This window comes from Lissotriton helveticus, chromosome 9 (assembly GCF_964261635.1).
Source record: "Lissotriton helveticus chromosome 9, aLisHel1.1, whole genome shotgun sequence".
NCBI classification, from domain to species: domain Eukaryota; kingdom Metazoa; phylum Chordata; class Amphibia; order Caudata; family Salamandridae; genus Lissotriton; species Lissotriton helveticus.
In genome coordinates, this window is record NC_136070.1 from 1,244,788,052 (window position 1) to 1,244,809,523 (window position 21,472).

Below are 21,472 nucleotides of genomic sequence, written 5' to 3' on the forward strand. Positions count from 1 at the left end.
CCTTTTGTTTAGTGGGGCGACGCTCCTCCGCCTCAGCAGAGGAGCCGCCACTGTCTGCATGCAGAAACCCTTGACCCAATGGCCAACCTGCCACTGGGCTTCTAGGTCACATGACTGCTGCCCTGGCATACTGAGGGTGTGGCGACCATCACTCACTTTCCCTTTTTGGACTTCCCAATCCTCACCTTTGCGCTTTTAGTGAACTTTTCTCACCCAGAAGACAAGTGAAGCTGTGAGTATGCCAATTTTCACTAAGAGGTTATTGCCTTTTAATTATTGTGATTCAATAAAAATGCTCATACTGAAGTCAAACCTAGACAAGTGTGGTGATGTTATTCAAAAAAATTAAATAATCACTATTATAGTATTTCTTCATGACCGATTAATGCTAATATGCAACACTTTCATAAAGAGGTTTGGTTATGTTACTGCAGCCTTGCTCATATTAATATTTTCCCAATAAAGTATGATTATCTGTCTTCCATCCAGGCATACTGTGATATGACCACAGACGGAGGTGGCTGGACAGTGTTTCAGCGTCGCCAAGATGGCTCCGTGGAATTCAACCGCACCTGGCATGAGTACAAGCACGGCTTTGGAAGCCTCCATGGCGAGCACTGGCTGGGCAACGAGAACCTGCACAGCCTCACCCGCATTGGCCAGCATGTTCTTCGTATCGAACTAGAAGACTGGTACGGCGTGAAGCGACACGCGGTTTACAAGAAGTTCAAGGTTGCCAGTGAGCAAAACAAGTACCGGTTGACATCTCGGGAATACCAGGGCAATGCTGGGAATGCCCTGAGCTACAGCCGCAACTACAACCATGACCACAAACACTTCACCACCGCTGACAGTGACAACGACAACTACCAGACGGGAAACTGCGGCACCTACTACGGTGCCGGCTGGTGGTTCGACTCTTGCCTGGCAGCTAACCTCAATGGAAAGTACCACAAAGGACGCTACCTCGGACTGACCGATGGCATCTACTGGGGCACATGGTACATTTTAACGGACAAGAGGACCAAGCAAAAGTACTCGTTCAAGAAAGTGGAGATGAAAACCAGAATCCTGCACGCGTAAACTATAAACAATTTGCAGCTACCTTTGGAGCTTGACATAGGCAGAAAGGAATGTAGATTTTTTTATATATTGGTTTTCAAACACATTTAAACTAGTTTGTCCCCATAACCACAAATCTCTTAAAGATATAATAACAAGAGAAGTGAACAGTGGCCACTTCTTGGTCACCACGTAAGGCCTATTCTAAGAGAAAAAGCTTAGGTGGAACATAAATTGGTTGAAATCAAGCATCTGTTATTGGTTAAAATTGCGAAATAAAAAGTGAGAAAACCCACATTTTGAAATTAAAAGTTAGAATACAAAAAGTTTCAAAAGTTATAAATAAAAGGGGAGTGTCTGGAAAAACACGTTGAAACTAAAAAACATTTAAAATAGTTGAGTGATTGGTTCAGAATTAGTGAGGGTTTAGGGTTAGGGTAGAGATATGCATTGGGATTAAGGTTAGGGTGAGAGGAAGAACTAGTATAAGAGTTGAAGAAAAGCGTACGGTTATGTATACTCTTAGGTTCAGGGTTAGGGTTAAAGACAGGGGTACAGTTGGGGATATCAAAAACCCACAGCTAGGACACCATCAGACTGCAAACTAATAAGTGAAAAAATGAAAAAAACAAGACAGCAGGGCTTAGCCATCTATGCGCCCAGGATCTGGAACATTATCCCAGTATCCATCAGGACCGCCCCAACACAGGAAAGAGTTGGAGACTCACCTCTTTAAAGAATACTACATCACAATACATTAACCATCACAACCTAGATTTCTCTCCTTGTTGACTTTATGCCTGTCTTTTTGCTTGTACAGTACTCGGTTGCCTTTTGGCTAAGTTCGCTCTATAGCATGCTGTTTACATACATACAGGATATGGGTAAGCTTTAGCTGTAAAGAAATGCTTACAGTTATGTATACTGTTAGATTTGGGTTAGGCCTATAGTTAGGGCTAGGGTTAAAGTGAGTGGTAGGATTAATCTTAGAAATAGGGTTACGATAAAGGATAATGTATACTTTCAAGTTTAGGGTTAGGGATAGGGCAACACACTGAATTAAGACTAGGTGTAGTGCTAGATATTAGGTTATTGTTAGTATTAGGGTAGTGGACCATGCCTTTAAGGGATGCGTGATAGTAAGAGTATTAGGGTTGGGGGTGAAAATGTAGGGTTAGCGTACCTTAAAACAAGAGTTAGATCCTGGAAAAATATATGAAAAAAACGAACACAATTTGAAACTTTTGGTTTCTTATTTTACTTTCCAAAATCAAGGTGTTTACGCTTTTTATATTCAGAATTTCAACCTTCCTTTTAATCATCCTGCTTTTGTCTTGTTTAGTTATGTTCTTAAAAGTATATATCAGAGAGAAGGCGCAACTGGGCATTTACTAAATCCCATCCTTTGTCACACGAGGACAAACCACTAATTTCTGTTAGAATTTTATTCATTGACACTAAATAACAGAAGTTTCACCTTTGACCACCATGACCTGGTGGATGTAAAAATTTGATTGGAACTGCACATGCCTGAATGGAATTAATAAGACCCATTGTCAGTGGAAACCCATAGTGCTGAAACATGTCTATAGTGTGATGGTTGGCACACAGATTTGCTTAAAAGGCTGCTTCAGCAAAGCTACCAAAGATTCTGGAGGAAATGTATATGTAATGTTTGTTCTATTTTGTATCTGAATAAAAATTTTGCTATTTTTTACAAATGGCTCAATCTTGTATAAATCAATGCAGGTTGTCGCTACGGCTTAATGATGTTCAAGCAACAATTGTGGGTTTAAAAACACTGACCAGTTGAACTTCATAGTAGAGGAGATGGTGGAGCATTTAAGATGGATACCCTGTTTACTATTCTCAGGGGCCCAGTCACTTCACCTGACATTACACTCATCCTCGCCTAGTCAGGTGGCATAAAGGCTGTATGTTTTCTGTTTTAACTTGAGGGCTTTAAATCTGTACAGAAATTTTTATAAGCTAGTGTGTAGTATAGAACTTTCTCCCATTTTAGCACTATCTTCAGGATATGACTAATTTCTTTAGAATGTATAAGAACTGTGCAGCTAGATGGACAATGGTTATGACGGGGTATAAGAATTCATAATGTTTCATGTGCCCGTTCCCCTTTAAATCCCCTGTGTGGGAGATGGAGGAAGTGGCCTACAATGCCACATCAAGAAGGGTGTGTGTCTAGAGAAGGCCGCGGGTGGTGAGTATCATTTGAGTTAGACATTTATTCAGGCAAGTGCATATAAAAAAGAGCAACAGGAGAAGAGCTCCCAGTAACTGTCCCCAATTTCAAACACTCAAACCTAACAATACTCCCATTTTCAAAGTCCTCTACACCCACTATTTATTACACATTTTGATCTTCACATCATTCTGCAGCATGCTACCACACCTCCTTTACATAATAGCACTCACATAAAGAACCCTCTACCCAAATAAATAAAAAATAAGTGACATATAACTGCCACTACACTTAACCTACTATTGAATCAAACTAGAAAAAATGCAACCCACAATACCCTAGACAACACAAGAGTTACTTCTCCTACTGTGTCCCAGTCTCCACTCATTGTCTCTGCCTCTTAACATAACACCAAAACAGACACTACTCCTCACCCCAACACCATACTCCAAATACCGATACATATTGTTTGGGCTTTAACTTTTGCCATCAAAACGATCCATATATATAAACTGAAACTCTTCCCAAATTCAAAACCCTATCTTCAAACTACTATCTTCAAACTACTACTATATTGCAAAACACTTCCACCACTTGTTTTTCGCGTCCGACCAACTTGCTATCTATTTAGCATTATCAATAGGTTTCTAAACTCTGACCAATTCTGATTGTTACTACTTTATATTTAGTCACATGCTCTCATTGTTGACATTTTCCCACAACTTTAACTAGAAATTTCTCACTCTTCCATTAATTTCCTAACAATGTGCCTATTTACTATCCTCATGTTTCTCAGCAGACCACCATGGAACCAGCCTTGACACTGGCTTATGTGTCCTCAACAATTCAAATGGAGTTTTTTATATGACTGCAAAGTCACCTGTAAAGATGTCTCACTACTGTGCTTCATGTAACTGCAAGTTGAATTGATACACTCACTACTTTGTTAAGTCTTTCAACCTGTCTATTGGCTTCTGAGTGATATAGTTCTCCTGTGACTAATTCCACCTTATAAATTCAGACATTTTGTCACTCAAATTGTATGCCATTATCTGAAATTAATTCTTCTAGCAAACTCTCTCTACAAAGTATATCCTCCAAAAATTCAATGAGCACTTCTATAGGTTTAATACTAGTCGTCCGAACCGCTGTCAACTTCCAATAATAATTTCATTACACAGTGACATAAGCTTCCTTCCAAGGAGCCACCGGCAATAGCCATCAGATCAATAGCCAATTTCCTCCAAAGCCCTTAAATCAGTTCAACTTTACATATAGGAGCTGTACATGCTGTAACTGAGTTATCACTTTGGTTACACACTCGCACCATTTATCTATTAAAGTGTCCATACCAGGCAACCAAGGGTGCTCCCATGCTTTCATCATGGTTCCCTACATTCCTATGTACCACTTGTGCCACCAGTGTACTGAGGAAGAACATATTTTGCAGTTGTTCTATACCGTGAAAACCCCTACACAAGAAACTTTAGACCAGAGGAATGAACATCATAATGTGAACTGCACCTCACCCTATTTGGAAATGGGAAGATCATAGTAGAATCAACAGTTGTAAACCTCCACATTTAACTGTCATTGTAGACACACTCAAACCAATAAACACCACCTGACAAACTGGAAAACCCAGAATAAACTTTGAATTTCTGGATTACGCCTGACTATCTCCTCCCTGCCCATTTACTTCTATTCCTCAGTATTGACGTACACCGCACTCCCAGAAGATCTGACACCTCCTGTGGTGTCCTCGCCACCCTCCTCTGAACAATCACACAAGGCTTCTTACATCAGAGGTCACCTCAGACAGAAAATACCCACTTCCAGCTCACTTCCCAGCACAATCAATCCAACACCTCACCTAAAGGTATGACCAGCAAAAAACCTCCTACGTTGTGTAAAGGTACTCACCATCAACCCAAAATAAATCCCCTACAATGATCTTCAGTTGAACCAGCAATACCCGCCCACCGCCTAGGGCCTCCATTAAACATGCAAAAAAGTCTCCCACACCTCTAAAAAGTCAACTGTTCACCCTACCTCTGACTAAACCTCATCTCCTCTCCTAGAACAATAAACCTGATAGAAATGAGTGCAAGAAAAACAACCACTGCTAGACATGGTCAAACATCTATCCGAAATCAAATCACCAACACACACTGGTACCATTAGGTGCAAAGCCTCCAACATCATCTCCTTGCAAGATCCTGAATCCAGCCTCAAGTCTACTCAGAAAACGCACAGCACAGCTCAACCCCAACACATCACCACCCTATGTGAACACATCAACCTCATGCCTCCTCGGTCTCTGTAATGACCATTAGCACATTGGAAGAACCATCACCTTTACCACCAAATGTACCTTCTCCAAATAGATCTCTCTTCTCTGTTTCCTTGTTGTCGTCATAGTTCAAGTCGATACACGAGACAGCGCTTGGAGCAGGAAACCTCTGTGTAAGGAGGCACTAGCACAACCTACAAATACTGCTACCTATGGTATCGGTGTCGAAGTGACCCCATCTGACACTGGTGGGACAATCCCTCTGTATAATGCACACTAGGGGCCCGATTCACAGAACTAACTTAAGACAAAATCCTAAACTTACTACTTTTGGTATTCACAGAAGTTAGGATTTTGTCTTAAGTTTGTCTTAAAACAGACTTAAGACAGACTTAAGACAAACTTAAGACAAAATCCTAACTTAAGTCTGTCTTAAGTCTGTCTTAAGACAAACTTAAGACAAAATCCTAACTTCTGTGACTACCAAAAGTAGTAAGTTTAGGATTTTGTCTTAAGTTAGTTCTGTGAATCGGGCCCCTGGAGAGGGGACACCGACACTGACCAAGATAGGACTTTAACCAAAAGCTGACAGACTTGAGCACAGGTCATACCTGACACTTTCTATTTGCAGAAATACTTGTCCTTATTTCTCTACCTGCTATTTTTAGCATTCTTTAAAGTTGTCTTTTGCTTGGATCTGAAGGTGAGATCAGATGTAGCCTGCCTGCTCCTGTTCCAAGAAACAGTGATTACATACCACCCTGTCAAGAGCCGTGGGAGATAGCACTGTCTGCAAATAGAGCCTTTGAACTGCAGGAATGTATGACGTTACTACGCCAGAAAATACCACGCAGTAGGGTACTACGTGGTCGTTACAATGACTGAGTTGTTACCACGCATGGCTTTGCATCGCAAGTCGTTTTTACAACTTGAACTAGATGGCGGGCTAGACTTACGAATAGTATAAATTACTATTCCTACTCCAGTTAGCACAACAGCAGGGAATGTGTTTGATTTAAAATCCAACACATTCCCTGGTGTTGCACGCCACCTTGGCGCAAGTCGTAGAAACGACTTGCGATGCAAAGCCACGCGTGGTAACAACACGGTCGTTGTAACGACCTCGTTGTTACCTACTTGCGTGGTAACAACAGCGTTGTAAACGCTGTTTCCCGAACCACAGGCGCACAAGACAGACCTGGCCATCCTAGGACTGTTACACCAGCATTCTCTCAAGGAGAAAATGGGGGTGATGTCAAAGGTGCCAAAATCTAGCACTAAAGATCTACATATTACAAAAAAGCATTGGCAAAGCCTAAAAGTCTGGAGTTAATCCCAGCCTTTTGACTTTGTCAATGCTTGCTTATATTTTGTCAAGGGTTTGGCAAATATTTTTTGTTGGGGAGGCTACTGGACCCTCATCAATCTAAAAAATAAACACTGATCAAAAGTAGAAAACTTTTTTGGGGTCAAAAACTACACCTTGTTGTATAGTCCCTGACAGCTTGTGTGGGCGTGCTCCTTGTGAAAGAGTAAAATGCTGTCACTCACAGGTAAGTTAGCCAATGGCTGAAGTGGGCTGTCCCACTGCTGCATGCAGTTTGCTATAGTGGGCGGACAGAAAATGTGAATGACACAATAACAGACCAATGGATGGAAAGGGCTGGATGAAAGCCTATATAAGTATATTATACAAATATTTTTAGTAAAATCCAAAGGTTCTTGGATAACGCAGATGTAAATAGGTTGCAACATACAAAACTGATTACATTTCTGAGAAAGCTGATTTCACCCTTTTTCCCTTTTCCCGTTTAAAAGCATAACACAAACAAATCTTTATCTATTTAATATTGACAGTTGTGATGTAATTTGAATCTAAATCAATTTTAGGAGGATATGGGCATATTGCTGGAATTATGCTGCTGTAGCGGATCATATTTTGTGAAAGAGTTCACTAAATTATGCTCCAAGGAACGCCATATGATACAGCAGGGAAATGCACCGTATAATTTGATTATGATACAAATAAAGGCAAATTATACAGCACAAATTGTAGGGCACTGTTGTGCAACTATTTGGATATTTTAAAACACTGATACAAAGAAGAATCCAATAATAAAAAGTGTCTGAGAGAAGAAAGCTATACATACATTCAGCTGATCATATTGAAAAATTTTATTTACTAATAATAAATCATTTTGGGCTTAATTTAGAGTTTGGCAGACAGGGTGCTTTGTCACAAACACGATGGAGTACTCTGTCCACAAAACTGTCTGTTGTCTCAGTCAATTGAAAGCTTCCTCCCACAGTATGAACAAGTAGAGACTGTTGGAGGAAGGCCAAAATACCATCCACACTTTTAGTGTAGACAGTGTGATGCCCCTTTTTTCTATGACCACGACAAAAAAACTGCCAGTGAGGGACAGAAAAAAGTAATGATCCCCACCCCCACCCCCCAGACCATGGGGAAAAAAACTCCCATGTTTTGGGGTCAATAGTCTTTTGTTTTTTTTAAAAGACTTGCACTTTAGGAGTTTGATTTTGAAACAAGTGTTAAAAGTTTGGTAGATGGCTGTCACAACTGACAGCAGCTGTCCATCAAACTTTTTGTGCATTGACAGGAACCAGCGTGACAGTGGTTCTATTCAATGTACAAAGACTGTTGGACCGGCAGTCATCCTAAATTTGGCAGATGGTAGTCCATTAGGGTGGCAAAGTTAATGTCCTCCTTTACCCTGACAAACTGCACTCCGTCCCCCAATGCCTAAATGAGGTCTTTTGTCATTCCTGGAAGGATAGAAACAAAGGGCCTCATCTATGAAAAGTGACGCATCGTTGCAAGAAAACAGCGATGCGTCACTTTTCATTGCACCCTCCTTCCGACATCAATGATACATCATATTTACAGTATGACGCATCATGTCGCAAGGAGTTACAGATACGTCAGTTTTTCTGACGTATCTGTAGGTGCAAAAATGACGCATTGCTGGAGTGTGTCACAAAAGTGACGCAACTCCATTAATGTGTTATTACCCATGGGCAACATCAAATGCGGAACGGGTACCTGCCCTATGGATTTGGACAGAAAGGCCTAGGAGAGGTCCAATGTATTAATATAGAGACACCTAAGCCCAGGCAAATTACACCACAAAGACAGATTTTTTCGTTTTATATCAAAATTTATTTTTCATGAGTAAATTTATTTTAAAGACTGCCTTTTATTGCAGATACATAAATATGATTCGTGGGTTAACCTACACCATAATAAATAGACACAATAATAAAAATAAGTATAAATAGTGGTTCAGATTCCGCTCTAACATATCATCAACATTCATACAACATTCATTCTCAAATCATACAACACCAAGCGATGATGGTTGTGGATAACAGAGGGACCGATGGTTCGAGGTCCGGGTAGGTTCTGAGGGTTCCTAGATGGGAACAAGCGCCTACGCGCGTTTCGGTGTATAGCCCCGTCCGGGACTACACCCTCATCAGGGCACAGTGGGAGGGCGGAAGGGGAACCACAAACAGGTAAGGTTTCTGGTTTATCACGGGGGGTGCCGTCTAACTTGAAGAGGCACTGTAGTTATCAGCTTGTAATAGGGATATGTCGAAATTCACCGGGAAGTTTCTGATGGACAGGGCAAAGTGTCTGCCCCTGGGAATATGCTCGGAAAAGGCAAGGCTGATAGGGTCCTAGGGCAGGTTCAAGGCACGGAGACCCAGTGATGGCAGGGGATGCTCTCCTCGGTGGATTCTCAGTGAAGGGGGAGCGCGCCGCCGACCAGTACAAGGTTAAATAGGCACCCAAATGGTGTCAGAGAGGGTAATGTGACCCCTCTGCTGTTAGGCAATTAAAGTCCGTCCTGGCATTCTCATGGCTACGGGGATCAGCAGCAGACATTGAGGTCGCATCAAGTCGAGTGTTCCGGTCGGCGGTCTCCACAGATTTCTGACGTATCTGTAGGTGCAAAAATGACGCATTGCTGGAGTGTGTCACAAAAGTGACGCAACTCCATTAATGTGTTATTACCCATGGGCAAGTCCCATGTGAAATGTGCTTGCCTCAGTCTTACACCTGCCATGAGGCAGGCATAAGATATTGACGCATTTTGCATCCTAGAAGTGACGCAGTGCAATCTCATAGATTTCACTGCGTCACTTCTACGAGGCTTACTTTCGTCAGAACGCCCACCCTGCATACATTATACCTGGCGCAGGTATAATGTGGCGCAGGGGTTTACAAAGTGATGCATCTACCAAGATGTGTCATTTTGTAAATATGACGCAACATTGTGCATTTTTTACACTGCTGGTGCGTCACAAAAAGGGACGCACCTGCGGGGCAAAAGGGACGCAAGCCCTCATAAATAAGGCCCAGTATTGGTTGTGGCAAGTCTAACGGTAGATACATATGCTGTGCATACTCCTTCCATCTAATGTTGGGTTCACATGTGAGCAAGTTGTTTTTCTTCAAAAAAGTCTTTGATGTCACAAGGTGACTGTACCCATTACTGATAATGCGCATGGGCATCGGTTCCATTGTTAGGTTGTTTTTTCTCCGCCTTCGGGTTGAGACGTGTACTCCGAGCTTCCTGTTTGACACCTTGTGGTGTTCTTGCTAGGCCAACTTGGATCCTATATTACTCGTCATACAAAAAACTGTGAGTCTCTGCGTCGATTCCAAGCATCAGGTTGCCTTTGCTTTGGTTCCATGCTCAAACAACTTTGTCAATTCCCCGGCACCCAAGAATGTACATATAATGGAAAGGACGCCATTCAGATGCTGCCTGAAGTGCAGAGCAAAGTACCTGAGGACAGAACTCTATCAGGTGTGTAATCTCCCCAGTCCATCAGGAGGCCTCTTGCTCGTTGGTCCTTGCCTTCAGGTACAAGACAACTGTCCAATACCAGTGAGATCGTTGCATCGCTTCGGTGATGTGACACCTCTGATCGGAGGATACTCTGGAACCTGTTTGAGGAAAAGGAAACCGAGAGTGAGCAGCAGCCAGAGGTTTCCGGTACAGAGGCTCAGGTACTAGGGATAGAGGAGGACCCTGGCTCCGACATAGAAACTGATGATCCTCCACTTGCACAGCGTCCATCTCCGAAGAAGACTGCGACGATTACCAACATCCCATCTCCCACCTTTCGACACTACTCGGAAGCTGAGCATTGCCCTCAAGGGAGGGTCAAGCATCAATCTCACAGGTCAGTCAAGAGGCCTGTCATCCACCACTGGCTGAAAAGACCATGGTCGGCACCAAACTGTGGGCCCGATTCACAGAACTAACTTAAGACAAAATCCTAAACTTACTACTTTTGGTATTCACAGAAGTTAGGATTTTGTCTTCAGTTTGTCTTAAGACAGACTTAAGACAGACTTAAGTTAGGAGTTTGTCTTAAGTCTGTCTTAAGTTTGTCTTAAGTCAAACTTAAGACAAAATCCTAACTTCTGTGAATACCAAAAGTAGTAAGTTTAGGATTTTGTCTTAAGTTAGTTCTGTGAATCGGCCCCTGTAAGTCTAAGTCGTCGCATGCACAACTCCCGGCGTCAAAACCTCCCGCCAAGCCACTCTACTTGACTTCGATCAGCTCTTCATCTCCAGCATATCAATTAGGCAGTTTGTGATTCTCTGCCCACTGCGACTGACCACAAAGCAGGGTGGAGGCCTGCTGGGCACAGCAGATGTCTGTCCCTCCATACACTTTCCCAAATGGGGAAACTTTTTTTTGTTGCATACCTTGTCCATTAAAGGCACAGGTGCTGCTTAAAAAATATTTCCCATCTGAAAAGACATTGGGGGGAGGGCGGACAAGGCTGTGGGGAAACCAAAAGCAATCAGTTCCCACTTCAGCTCATGGTCTGGTTACTGACCAATGGTTTGCAAACGCAGTTATGGTCACAAATCACTGATGCACCAATTGCAAATAGAATGGTGGCGCCCCTTTCACCCCCTCCTATCTGTGATTCACAAAGGGTAGCAAAAGGATATACATTTTTATCCAACTTATTAAAGGGCTGTAGTACACTGCGAAAAGCCCTTTTCTAGTTGAAAACCTCACCATTTTTATGAATTGCAGGGTTTTAATCCATGAAAGAGCTTTAAACACCCGGCCCTAAAAGATTTTTTTCTGAAGTTATCTGCCAACTAACATTACCAAATCATACTGTAGTATAAGGAACTTTATGGCTGCAGTGCACACACAGACCTATATAAATCAAACATTGATATGCACATGATATGTTGAATGATTTAAATCAGTATGCATTAGAACATTTGATCTGAGGTGTAACTATCTCTTACTTTAACATCCCACAAGGTCTGACGTGGCTCGCCTGCTCTCCCAAATTCAAAAGTGCATAAAAATGAATTCATATTGCTGATGCCACCATTTTTATTAGTCTTTTGGTTGGAAGCTCCAGAGCTCTCATACACAATCCATACCAAGCATGTCAGTTGGCATCAGGTGACCTCTGACTCGGGTGTGAAATACAGCACCCTGCTGCCATTTTGTTCTGCTACCATCAGGCTGCCCACATCACAAGCCCTGGAATGTTCTCTGGACCCCCGGGGCATCAGCTGTAGACCATCCTTTCATCCCTACCCATCAGGCCAGGGCCACGGGTGGGTGTGATGGCCGAGTCCAAGCAAGTCGCGACAACCTGATGTTTGGGCCCAGCTAAGAAAAAACCATGGAATCTTACATTCAAAACATTGTAGATATATTTGTGAGTTGTTCAGTGACGGAAGAGGGTTTGTTTTATGTGTGAATGAGATAGTATTTGTGTGTCAACGTGTTTGGGTGGAAATGTACTTAACCAACTCACAACCCCATCTGTAATACCGCTGTAAATTCACTAATTCCCTTAACTGGCAGATTCTGCATGTCCGTCGGCTCTATCTTTAATGTTAGCTTGTGCGTATGTAAATGGCACGCATTCCACCATTTTTTCTGTAGTAAGTATTAGGCAGTGTGTGACTATTTGTGGTGTCATTGGGCCTGATTCACAGAACTAACTTAAGACAAAATCCTAAACTTACTACTTTTGGTATTCACAGAAGTTAGGATTTTGTCTTAAGTCTGTCTTAAGACAAACTTAAGACAGACTTAAGACAGACTTAAGACAAAATCCTAACTTAAGTCTGACTTAAGTCTGTCTTAAGTTTGTCTTAAGACAAACTTAAGACAAAATCCTAACTTCTGTGAATACCAAAAGTAGTAAGTTCATTCTGTGAATGCCAAAAGTAGTAAGTGCATTCTGTGAATGCCAAAAGTAGTAAGTGCATTCTGTGAATACCAAAATAGTAGTAAGTTTAGGATTGAGTCTTAAATTCATTCTGTGAATCGGGCCCATTATTCGTAATCTGATGGTGTAAGTTTGTTGACTGCGTTATGTAGGCCCAGCCAAGCTTACTACGTTTGCCAGACTGGAGACAAAACACTTCAAGTGCAAATCCAGAAGGAAAGCAGCATCCCTGTGAACATCAGTGCAGCATCCCTCTCAACATCAGAGCAGCATCCCTCTAAATGTCAGAGCAGCACCCTATCAACATCAGAGCAGCATTCCTCTCAACATCAGAGCAGCATCCCTCAAACATCAGAGCAGATTCCCTTTACATCAGAGCAGCATCCCTCTCAACATCGGAGCAGCATCCCTCTCAACTTCAGAGCAGCATCCCTCACAACATCAGAGCAGATTCCCTTTACATCAGAGCAGCATCCCTCTCAACATCGGAACAGCATCACTCTCAACATCAGAGCAGCATTCCTCTCAACATCAGAGCAGCATCCCTCAAACATCAGAGCAGATTCCCTTTACATCAGAGCAGCATCCCTCTCAACATCGGAGCAGCATCACTCTCAACATCGGAGTAGCATCCCTCTCAACTTCAGAGCAGCATCCCTCTCAACTTCAGAGTAGCATCCCTCTCAACATCAGAGCAGCATCCCTCTCAACGTCAGAGCAGCATCCCTCTCAACGTCAGAGCAGCATCCCTCTCAACATCAGAGCAGCATCCCTCTCAATGTCAGACCAGCATCCCTCTCAACATCAGACCAGCATCCCTCTCAACATCAGAGTAGCATCCCTCACAACATCAGAGCAGCATCCCTCTCAACATCGGAGCAGCATCCCTCTCAACATCGGAGCAGCATCCCTCACATCTGAGCAGATTCCCTCAACATCAGACCAGCATCCCTCTCAATGTCAGAGCAACATCCCTCTCAACGTCAGACCAGCATCCCTCTCAACATCAGACCAGCATCCCTCTCAACATCAGAGCAGCATCCCTCACAACATTAGAGCAGATTCCCTTTACATCAGAGCAGCATCCCTCTCAATATTGGAGCAGCATCCCTCTCAACTTCAGAGCAGCATCCCTCACAACATCAGAGCAGATTCCCTCAACATCAGACCAGCACCCTCTCAACATCAGAGCAGCATCCCTCTCAACGTCAGAGCAGCATCCCTTTCAACCTCAGAGCAGCCTCCCTCTCAACATCAGAGCAGCCTCCCTCTCAACATCAGAGCAGCATCCCTCTCAAAGTCAGAGCAGCATCCCTCTCAACCTCAGACCAGCATCCCTCTCAACGTCAGACCAGCCTCCCTCTCAACATCAGAGCAGCCTCCCTCTCAACATCAGAGCAGCATCCCTCTCAAAGTCAGAGCAGCATCCCTCTCAACCTCAGACCAGCATCCCTCTCAACGTCAGACCAGCATCCCTCTCAACATCAGAGCAGCGCCCCTCTCAACCTCAGACCAGCATCCCTCTCAACATCAGAGCAGCATCCCTCTCAACATCAGAGCAGCGCCCCTCTCAGCGTCAGAGCAGCATCCCTCTCAACGTCAGGCCAGCATCCCTCTCAACCTCAGAGCAGCATCCCTCTCAACATCGGAGCTGCATCCCTCTCAACATCAGAGCAGGATCCCTCTCAACATCGGAGCAGCATCCCTCTCAACATCGGAGCAGCATCCCTCTCAACATCGGAGCAGCAACCCTCTCAACCTCAGAGCAGCATCCCTCTCACCATCAGAGCAGCCTCTCTCTCAACATCAGAGCAGCATCCCTCTCAACATCAGAGCAGCCCCTCTCAACATCAGAGGAGCATCCCTCTCAACATCAAAGCAGTGACCTTTCAACATCAGAGCAACATCACTCTCAACATCTGACCCACATTCCTCTGGATATCAGATCAGCATCCCTCTCAACATCAGAGCAGCACCCCTATCAATATCACAGCAAATTCCCTCTCAACATCGAAGCAGTACCCTATCAACATCTGAGCAGCATCCCTCTCAACATCAGAGCAGCCCCCTCTCAACATCAGAGCAGCCCCCTCTCAACATCAGAGCAGCACCCTCTCAACATCAGAGCAGCATCCCTCTCAACGTCAGAGCAGCATCCCTTTCAACCTCAGAGCAGCATCCCTCTCAACATCAGAGCAGCATCCCTATCAACATTAGAGCCGCATCCCTATCAACATTAGAGCCGCATCCCTCACAACGTCAGAGCAGCATCCCTCTCAACATCGGAGCAGCATCCCTCTCAACATCAGAGCAGCATTCCTCTCAAAATCAGAGCAGCCCCCTCTCAACATCAGGGCAGCATCCCTCTCAACATCAGAGCAGCATTCCTCTCAAAATCAGAGCAGCCCCCTGTCAACATCAGGGCAGCATCCCTCTCAACATCAGGGCAGCATCCCTCTCAACATCAGAGCAGCACCCTATCAACATTAGAGCAGCATCCCTCTCAACATCAGGGCAGCATCCCTCTCAACATCAGAGCAGCACCCTATTAACATTAGAGCAGCATCCCTCTCAACATCAGACCAGCATCCCTCTCAACATCAGAGCAGCTCCCTCTCAACATCAGAGCAGCCCCCTCTCAATGTCAGACCAGCATCCTTCTCAACATCAGAGCAGAGCAGCATCCCTCTCAACATCAGACTAGCATCCTTCTCAACATCAGATCAGCATCACATCAGACCAGCATCCTTCTCAACATCAGATCAGCATCCCTCCTAACATCAGAGCAGCACCCATATTCCTACAAATGAGAAACAAGCAGAAATCACACTTCTTCAAAACACTCCTCCTGGCCAAACAGTCTACCTCTGATCTTCCCCAATGATTGTATCTTCATCAATCTTTAGCTCTCAAGCCAGGTTCGAACTCTACAAATACCCAAACATAAATACATCCATATATTCACAGTCAGACTGGGACAGCAAATAGGCCCTGGCACTAAAACTAAAACTGGCACCAGAAGTGAATTAGAAAGCAAAAAACTGTCCCATAATTGCAAATTAGGACAGTTCTGAACGTATAAGTGTTTTGCAAGGTATGGAAGAATGCATGGATTTGAGCTAGCTGCAGGAAATGTTTGTTTTCATATCAGGGAAGCAGCAGTAAAGGTCGACCCAGCAGATCACAAACCAGCACATACAAACAGCCACAAAACGGCTCAAACACTTGACTGCAAGACTAGCCTGCCAGGCACTGCCTGACTGACCTGCAGGCCAATCCGACCCTGCAGGTATCGCACATAACTCGGCAGGTTGATTAATGTGTGAATTACTAGGAGGTATTCCGTGGTGCTGAGGAGCCGCGTTGGGTTATCTGGAGAGTGTTGGGTGGGTATTCTGAGTTCTGGTCCGATGTTGTATGATGATGTGTGATATCGTTATGAGTGGCTGCTGTTGTTGGTAAGGTCCCATCCATCCAGGTGGTATATCTGTGCCATGATGGATGAGTGTGAGCAGTTCTGTCTAATATGTTGTGTTGGAATTTTGTGTGTATTACGGTTTTGGTGGTAAGCACCTTTGCCACCACTGTGAGATCCAACTACACGGTACGTCTGTGGTCTGTTGTTTTATGAATAATGTCCATATCCACAGAGCCAGAGCAGGCAGAAGATCCTTCTCTCACATTGCAGCCAAGACCTGGAACGAGCTACAGGCAGATATCAGGCGTGCCCCCTCCCTGCACACCTTCAAGATGACCCTCAAGACCTAGAGGCTTATTTTGAGCTCTTGCGTCACTTTTGCCCCGCTGGTGCGTCACTTTTTGTGACGCACCAGCAAGGTAAAAAAATGTGCCATGGGGCGTCATATTTACAAAGTGACGCATCTAGGTAGATGCGTCACTTTGTAAACCCCTGCGCCACATTATACCTGCGCTAGGTGTAATGTATGCAAGGGGGCGTATTGACGCAAGAAAGGGTCGTAGAAGTGACGCAGTGAAAACTATGAGATTTCACTGCATCCCTTTTAGGACGCCGTTGCGTCAAAATCTTGCGCCTGCCTCACAGCAGGCGTAAGACTGACGCAGGCCCTTTCACATGGGGCTTGCCCCATGTGAAAGGACGCATTGCTGGAGTTGCAACACTTTTGTGACACACTCCAGCAATGCGTCACTTTTGCGCTTACAGATACGTCAGAAATACTGACGTATCTGTAACTCCTTGCGCCATGATGCGTCATACATTAAATATGACGCATCAGGAATGTCGCAAGGAGTGCGCACTGAGAAGTGACGCATCGCTGCTTTCATGCAGCGATGCGTCATTTCTCATAAATGAGGCCCCTAGCTTTTTGGCTAAACGGACCAGCGGGCCCCCCCACCCTCCCTCGGCGCCTTGAGACCCTCAGGGGTGAGTAGATTCAGCTTTCAGGACCTGCAGCCCCTCCATGGCGCCCCTACTCCTTCCCATTTGAGGAATCCACTACGTTGTGCAGCTCATGTACAACTCCCCATCTTAAATTGTCTCATCCATCCCTTGAGGGAGCCCTGGACTGATCAATTGTATCCCTAAAGGGTATCACCAAACCAAATTTAGAGGATGTAGTTAGTGCTAAGTGTGGGCCAAAAATCCGTTCCGCTTGTGGAATTTGCGGATTTTCTGCAATTTTGCGAATCTTGCGAAATTGCCAAAAAGTCCGCAATTCCACTCGTAGGCGGATTAAGGCAGGTGCTCAAGTTGAAACTAACTTTGTAACCATTTTAGAATGGTGCCGACCAGCTGCCAGAGTTGAAGTTGCTTACTTGCAAGCTGCAACTATTCTCTGACCCAGTCCTGACCCTAAACAGCCGGGTGCCCTAGGCAGGGCCAGAGAATAGTTGCAACTTGCAAGTAAGCAACTTTAACTCTGGCAGCTTGCCGGTGCCATTCTAAAACGGTTACAAAGTTAGCTTCAACTCGGGCACCTGCCTTAACTCTGTAAGTGCTTCCTGTGGGCCAAAAATTAAACCTCAACAGGAAGCACTTACAGATATAAATAAAGCAGGTGCCCGAGTTGAAGCTCAAATTCAGTAAAGTTTTAATCAGCCCAAAACATTAGTGAGCACGGTCGAGGCTGGGCAAGTGTGCTTTATCCCCATCTCTGCCGTCGAAAATTAGCTGTAATACTTTGCATCCATGAGTTTCTCGAGCACGATCCCCGTGTAGTTCCTGTGACCAGGAGGCCGCTTTCTCCTCATCTGCTGCCCTGCTCGCTCTCTTACCCTTTACACAAGAGGCATGTTGACACGCATAGAAGCCACGCCCGTTTGGCCCTGCACCACACACTAGCGGTATGAAATGTCTTCCCGCCCTTTCCGAACTATGATGGACAGCTCACTCAAGGGACCTCGGCGCCTTTTGGCGCTGTGGCAAAGTTACAGGCACACATGGTCACTGGATACAAATAATCTGGCCCTTTATGCAGCTGCAGTGTAGGAAAAGCACTATACATTTACCCAACAAGGTAGCACTTACTGATTAGCCAGTAGAAAGTACGCCAGTTGAGTAGAGTGCAAATCGCAAAAAAATCAGCGAGTTCGCCGGAAATCTGCGAATTCGTGAATTTTTTTGCAATTTCACGCGAATTCGCAGACCGCAGATCTGCAAAATTCGCCCATACTTAGTTAGTGCATTGCTATTGGAGGGCTGGCGAGCTTTGGATGGTGTCTAAAGGGGGGAGAAGGAGCCGTTGCTCTGGGGGATTATTTGAAGGAGCGAATGAGAAGTAAGAGTGTGTTTGGCAATGTTGTACGATGCTCTCTGAAGGTGGTAGTTTCTCCTACTTGTTGAGAGTAGGCCTTAGCTGAGGTTTGGTATGGTCAGGAGATAGGTTATGGGGGTGCAGATGAATCAGAGGCATAAGGACTGAGAGACGAGGGCTCTGCTAATACTTTATGGATAACTCCTTACCTCCCCTTTCTAAAAACTTTGGGGCTTATTTATGAGCCCTTGTGTCACTTTTGCGCTGCCATTGTGTCATTTTTTGTGACGCACCAGCTGCGTAAAAAATTCACCATGTTGAGTCATATTTACATAGTGACGCATCTAGGTAGATGCGTCACTTTGTAAACCACATTATACCTGCCCCAGGTATAATGTATGCAGGGTGGGCATTCTGTCGCAAGTAAGCCTCGTAGAAGTGACGCAGTGAAATTATGAGATTTCACTGCGCCACTTCGAGGACATGAATGTGTCAATATCTTATGCCTGCCACACAGTAGGCGTAAGACTGACGCAGGTACATTTGAAATGGGACTTGCCTATGTGAAATGACTCATTGATGCAGTTGCGTCCCTTTCGTGACACGCTCCAGGAATGCGCCATTTTTGCGCCTACAGATACATCAGAAATACCGACGTTTCTGTAACTCCTTGCAACATGATGCGTCATACTGTAAATATGACGCATCCAGCATGTCGCAAGGAGGGCGCGATTAAAAGTGACGCAGTTGCTGTTTTCACGCAGCAACGCGTCACTTCTCATAAATGAGGCTGTTAGACCTGTCTGCCTTTTGGGAAGCCCCTCCTATTAATTATTTATTTTGTTCCCTTTTTGCCCCTCAAACCTTTTCTTTTTTTACATTTTTCATGTCCACTGGATTTTTTATAGGTTTTGACCTAGGGGTTAGACGCTCTTTTTGCCTCATAGTCCTTCATCCTGTGGCCTAGGTGCCCTTTCTGACTAAAAACTAACTAGACTCACAAAATGGTGGACAGTAACTGCCATAACTGACGCTTCCAGAAAAAGGGACCATTGGATTACATTAAGAAGGTACTAGAACCTTCTGGAGGGTTCTGATAGCCAGGGCCAGCCTATATAAGGCCAGAACCAGGGCGGCCATTTGTAGGTTCTGGGCAGAGTAAGTGTGAGGTGGGACTGGTCAGAAGTGAGGAGACTTATTGAGGAGGAGCACGCACTGAGAGGGGAGAGATCGACCTATGGGCAGACTACCCTTCCATGCTGACGTGACCCCTTGTCTGTTTACCGAACCCTGCCTCCATGGTAAACACACTTGCCCTCAGCTTATATAACCCTGCCTGCTCCGGAATGCCCAACAAGGAGTGAGAAGTGGGGTGTAGCTGAACCTGGCGTGGACACCGTCTCAGTGTACTAACTGGACCTCTCTTGCTGCTAACCGGGGGAAAACTTCCTGACTGAGCCGCGAGATCGGCCCCCACCCCTGCTGATGCGCTGTGTGAGGTCGCGGCTGCGGGCGCTGTGGAGAGAAGCCTACCGCACAGCTGACTCGATCTGTGGACAACCCATCCCTCGGTGAGGTCCGCTGGAAGTGTGGCTGTAGGAAGACTCCGATGTCGTGCGAGGAGGCGTGAGGGCGCCGGAAGAGGACGGCTGCAGGAAGACTCCGAGCCCGAGTGAGGAGGCGTGAGGGTGCCGGAAGAGGTCGGCTGAAGGCGGAGCACTGTGGGAGGAGTCGGTGAGGAGGAGAGCGCGGAGGTTTGCCGGGCGCTGCTGCGGGGCGCCTGTTCGTCTGCCGGGGAAGTGCCGAGGGCTGCTGAGTGTCGAGCAAGGAGGGACGCCTGCTCTCCTGTCAAGGGAGAGGGCAGGGAGCCCCCATTCACGGCGAAGGAGGCACTCGAAGGCAGAAGGGGCGAACGGTGACTGAACTCGTGAGCTACACGGCCAAGTAAGCCGGGAAGGTGGGGGGAGCAGCCGGACTAGCCCGTAAGTTCTAACAAGACAGAAGAACTGGGCAGTACTGTAACTAGACTTAACCAGAAGCAACTTCTTCGTACAGCCCAGGCTGGTTCCAGGGATATTCAGGCATAAGGGTCTGCTGTGAAAGGGAGCCATAACAAACCAGCTGGCACACTGTAGATATTAATGGTAGGGAGGGAGAGCTAAGAGTGGGGAATCCTTAGGGCAGGGCCGTGCTTGTGTAAGACCCAGAGACTTCTCTTCTTTTTATGAGGGGTTTTGGAATGACAAAAGCTAATGTGATCTAACTTGCCTATTCTCTCCCAGTTACAGCTGTTTGAATTTCTCTTCTTATATAACAGGAGAAAGGGTTCTCCGACCGGTGGGTCATCTAGCGAATTGTTAGCCTTGAGACATCTTGGGTACAGTTATACCAGCCTGTTTTTTTTTTTTTCCCTGAAACTAAATACGTGGTGATATGGCTTAATTGTATTGTAAAGTCTGAACACTAGGAAGAGGTATAGGAGCGATTTCTGGAGAACCTTGCTGTTGCACATAACCTATTGAAAGATGTAAATGATAACCTTGTCAATGTAGAAAAAAATGAGATTGTGAAAGCTTAATTACATTGAATTGTGGAACAGTTAGAGAAAGAAGAAACTAAGAGAACTTTTATAAACAACTCGTATTTTTCTAAAATTGGTGTAGTGTCCTTATTTTTGAGTGGATGGGATGTTATGTTACTGAGGGGTATGACGCAAACTTAACATAGGTACTTTGGAGTTAGGCCTTCCCACTTAGTGCCAAGCTACCTTAGGTGGCTTGGAGGTCCCAGGTCCAACATAATTGGTGTCTAGCGGTGGGATCTAAACTGTCTTTGCGTCTACTCTGAAGTAACAAAGCATGCCCCACAGGCCTACACCTGGAGTTTTCCCCTGGCGGACTTCCCAATTACTACTTTTGCTT

The 21,472-nt window shown here is 45.1% G+C and overlaps 1 protein-coding gene across 1 annotated transcript in view; it reads left to right on the forward strand.

The window, feature by feature from the left end:
• The window catches only part of LOC144783463 (fibrinogen-like protein 1), a 107,875-nt gene extending 105,092 nt beyond the window's left edge, over positions 1–2,783 (forward strand). The window contains exon 4 of the mRNA XM_078662434.1: positions 490–2,783. Coding sequence (XP_078518560.1) covers positions 490–1,083 — 594 coding nt within the window. The 3' untranslated portion in view covers positions 1,084–2,783. The remainder of the gene's footprint in view (positions 1–489) is intronic.
• The last annotated feature ends 18,689 nt before the right edge of the window (positions 2,784–21,472 follow it).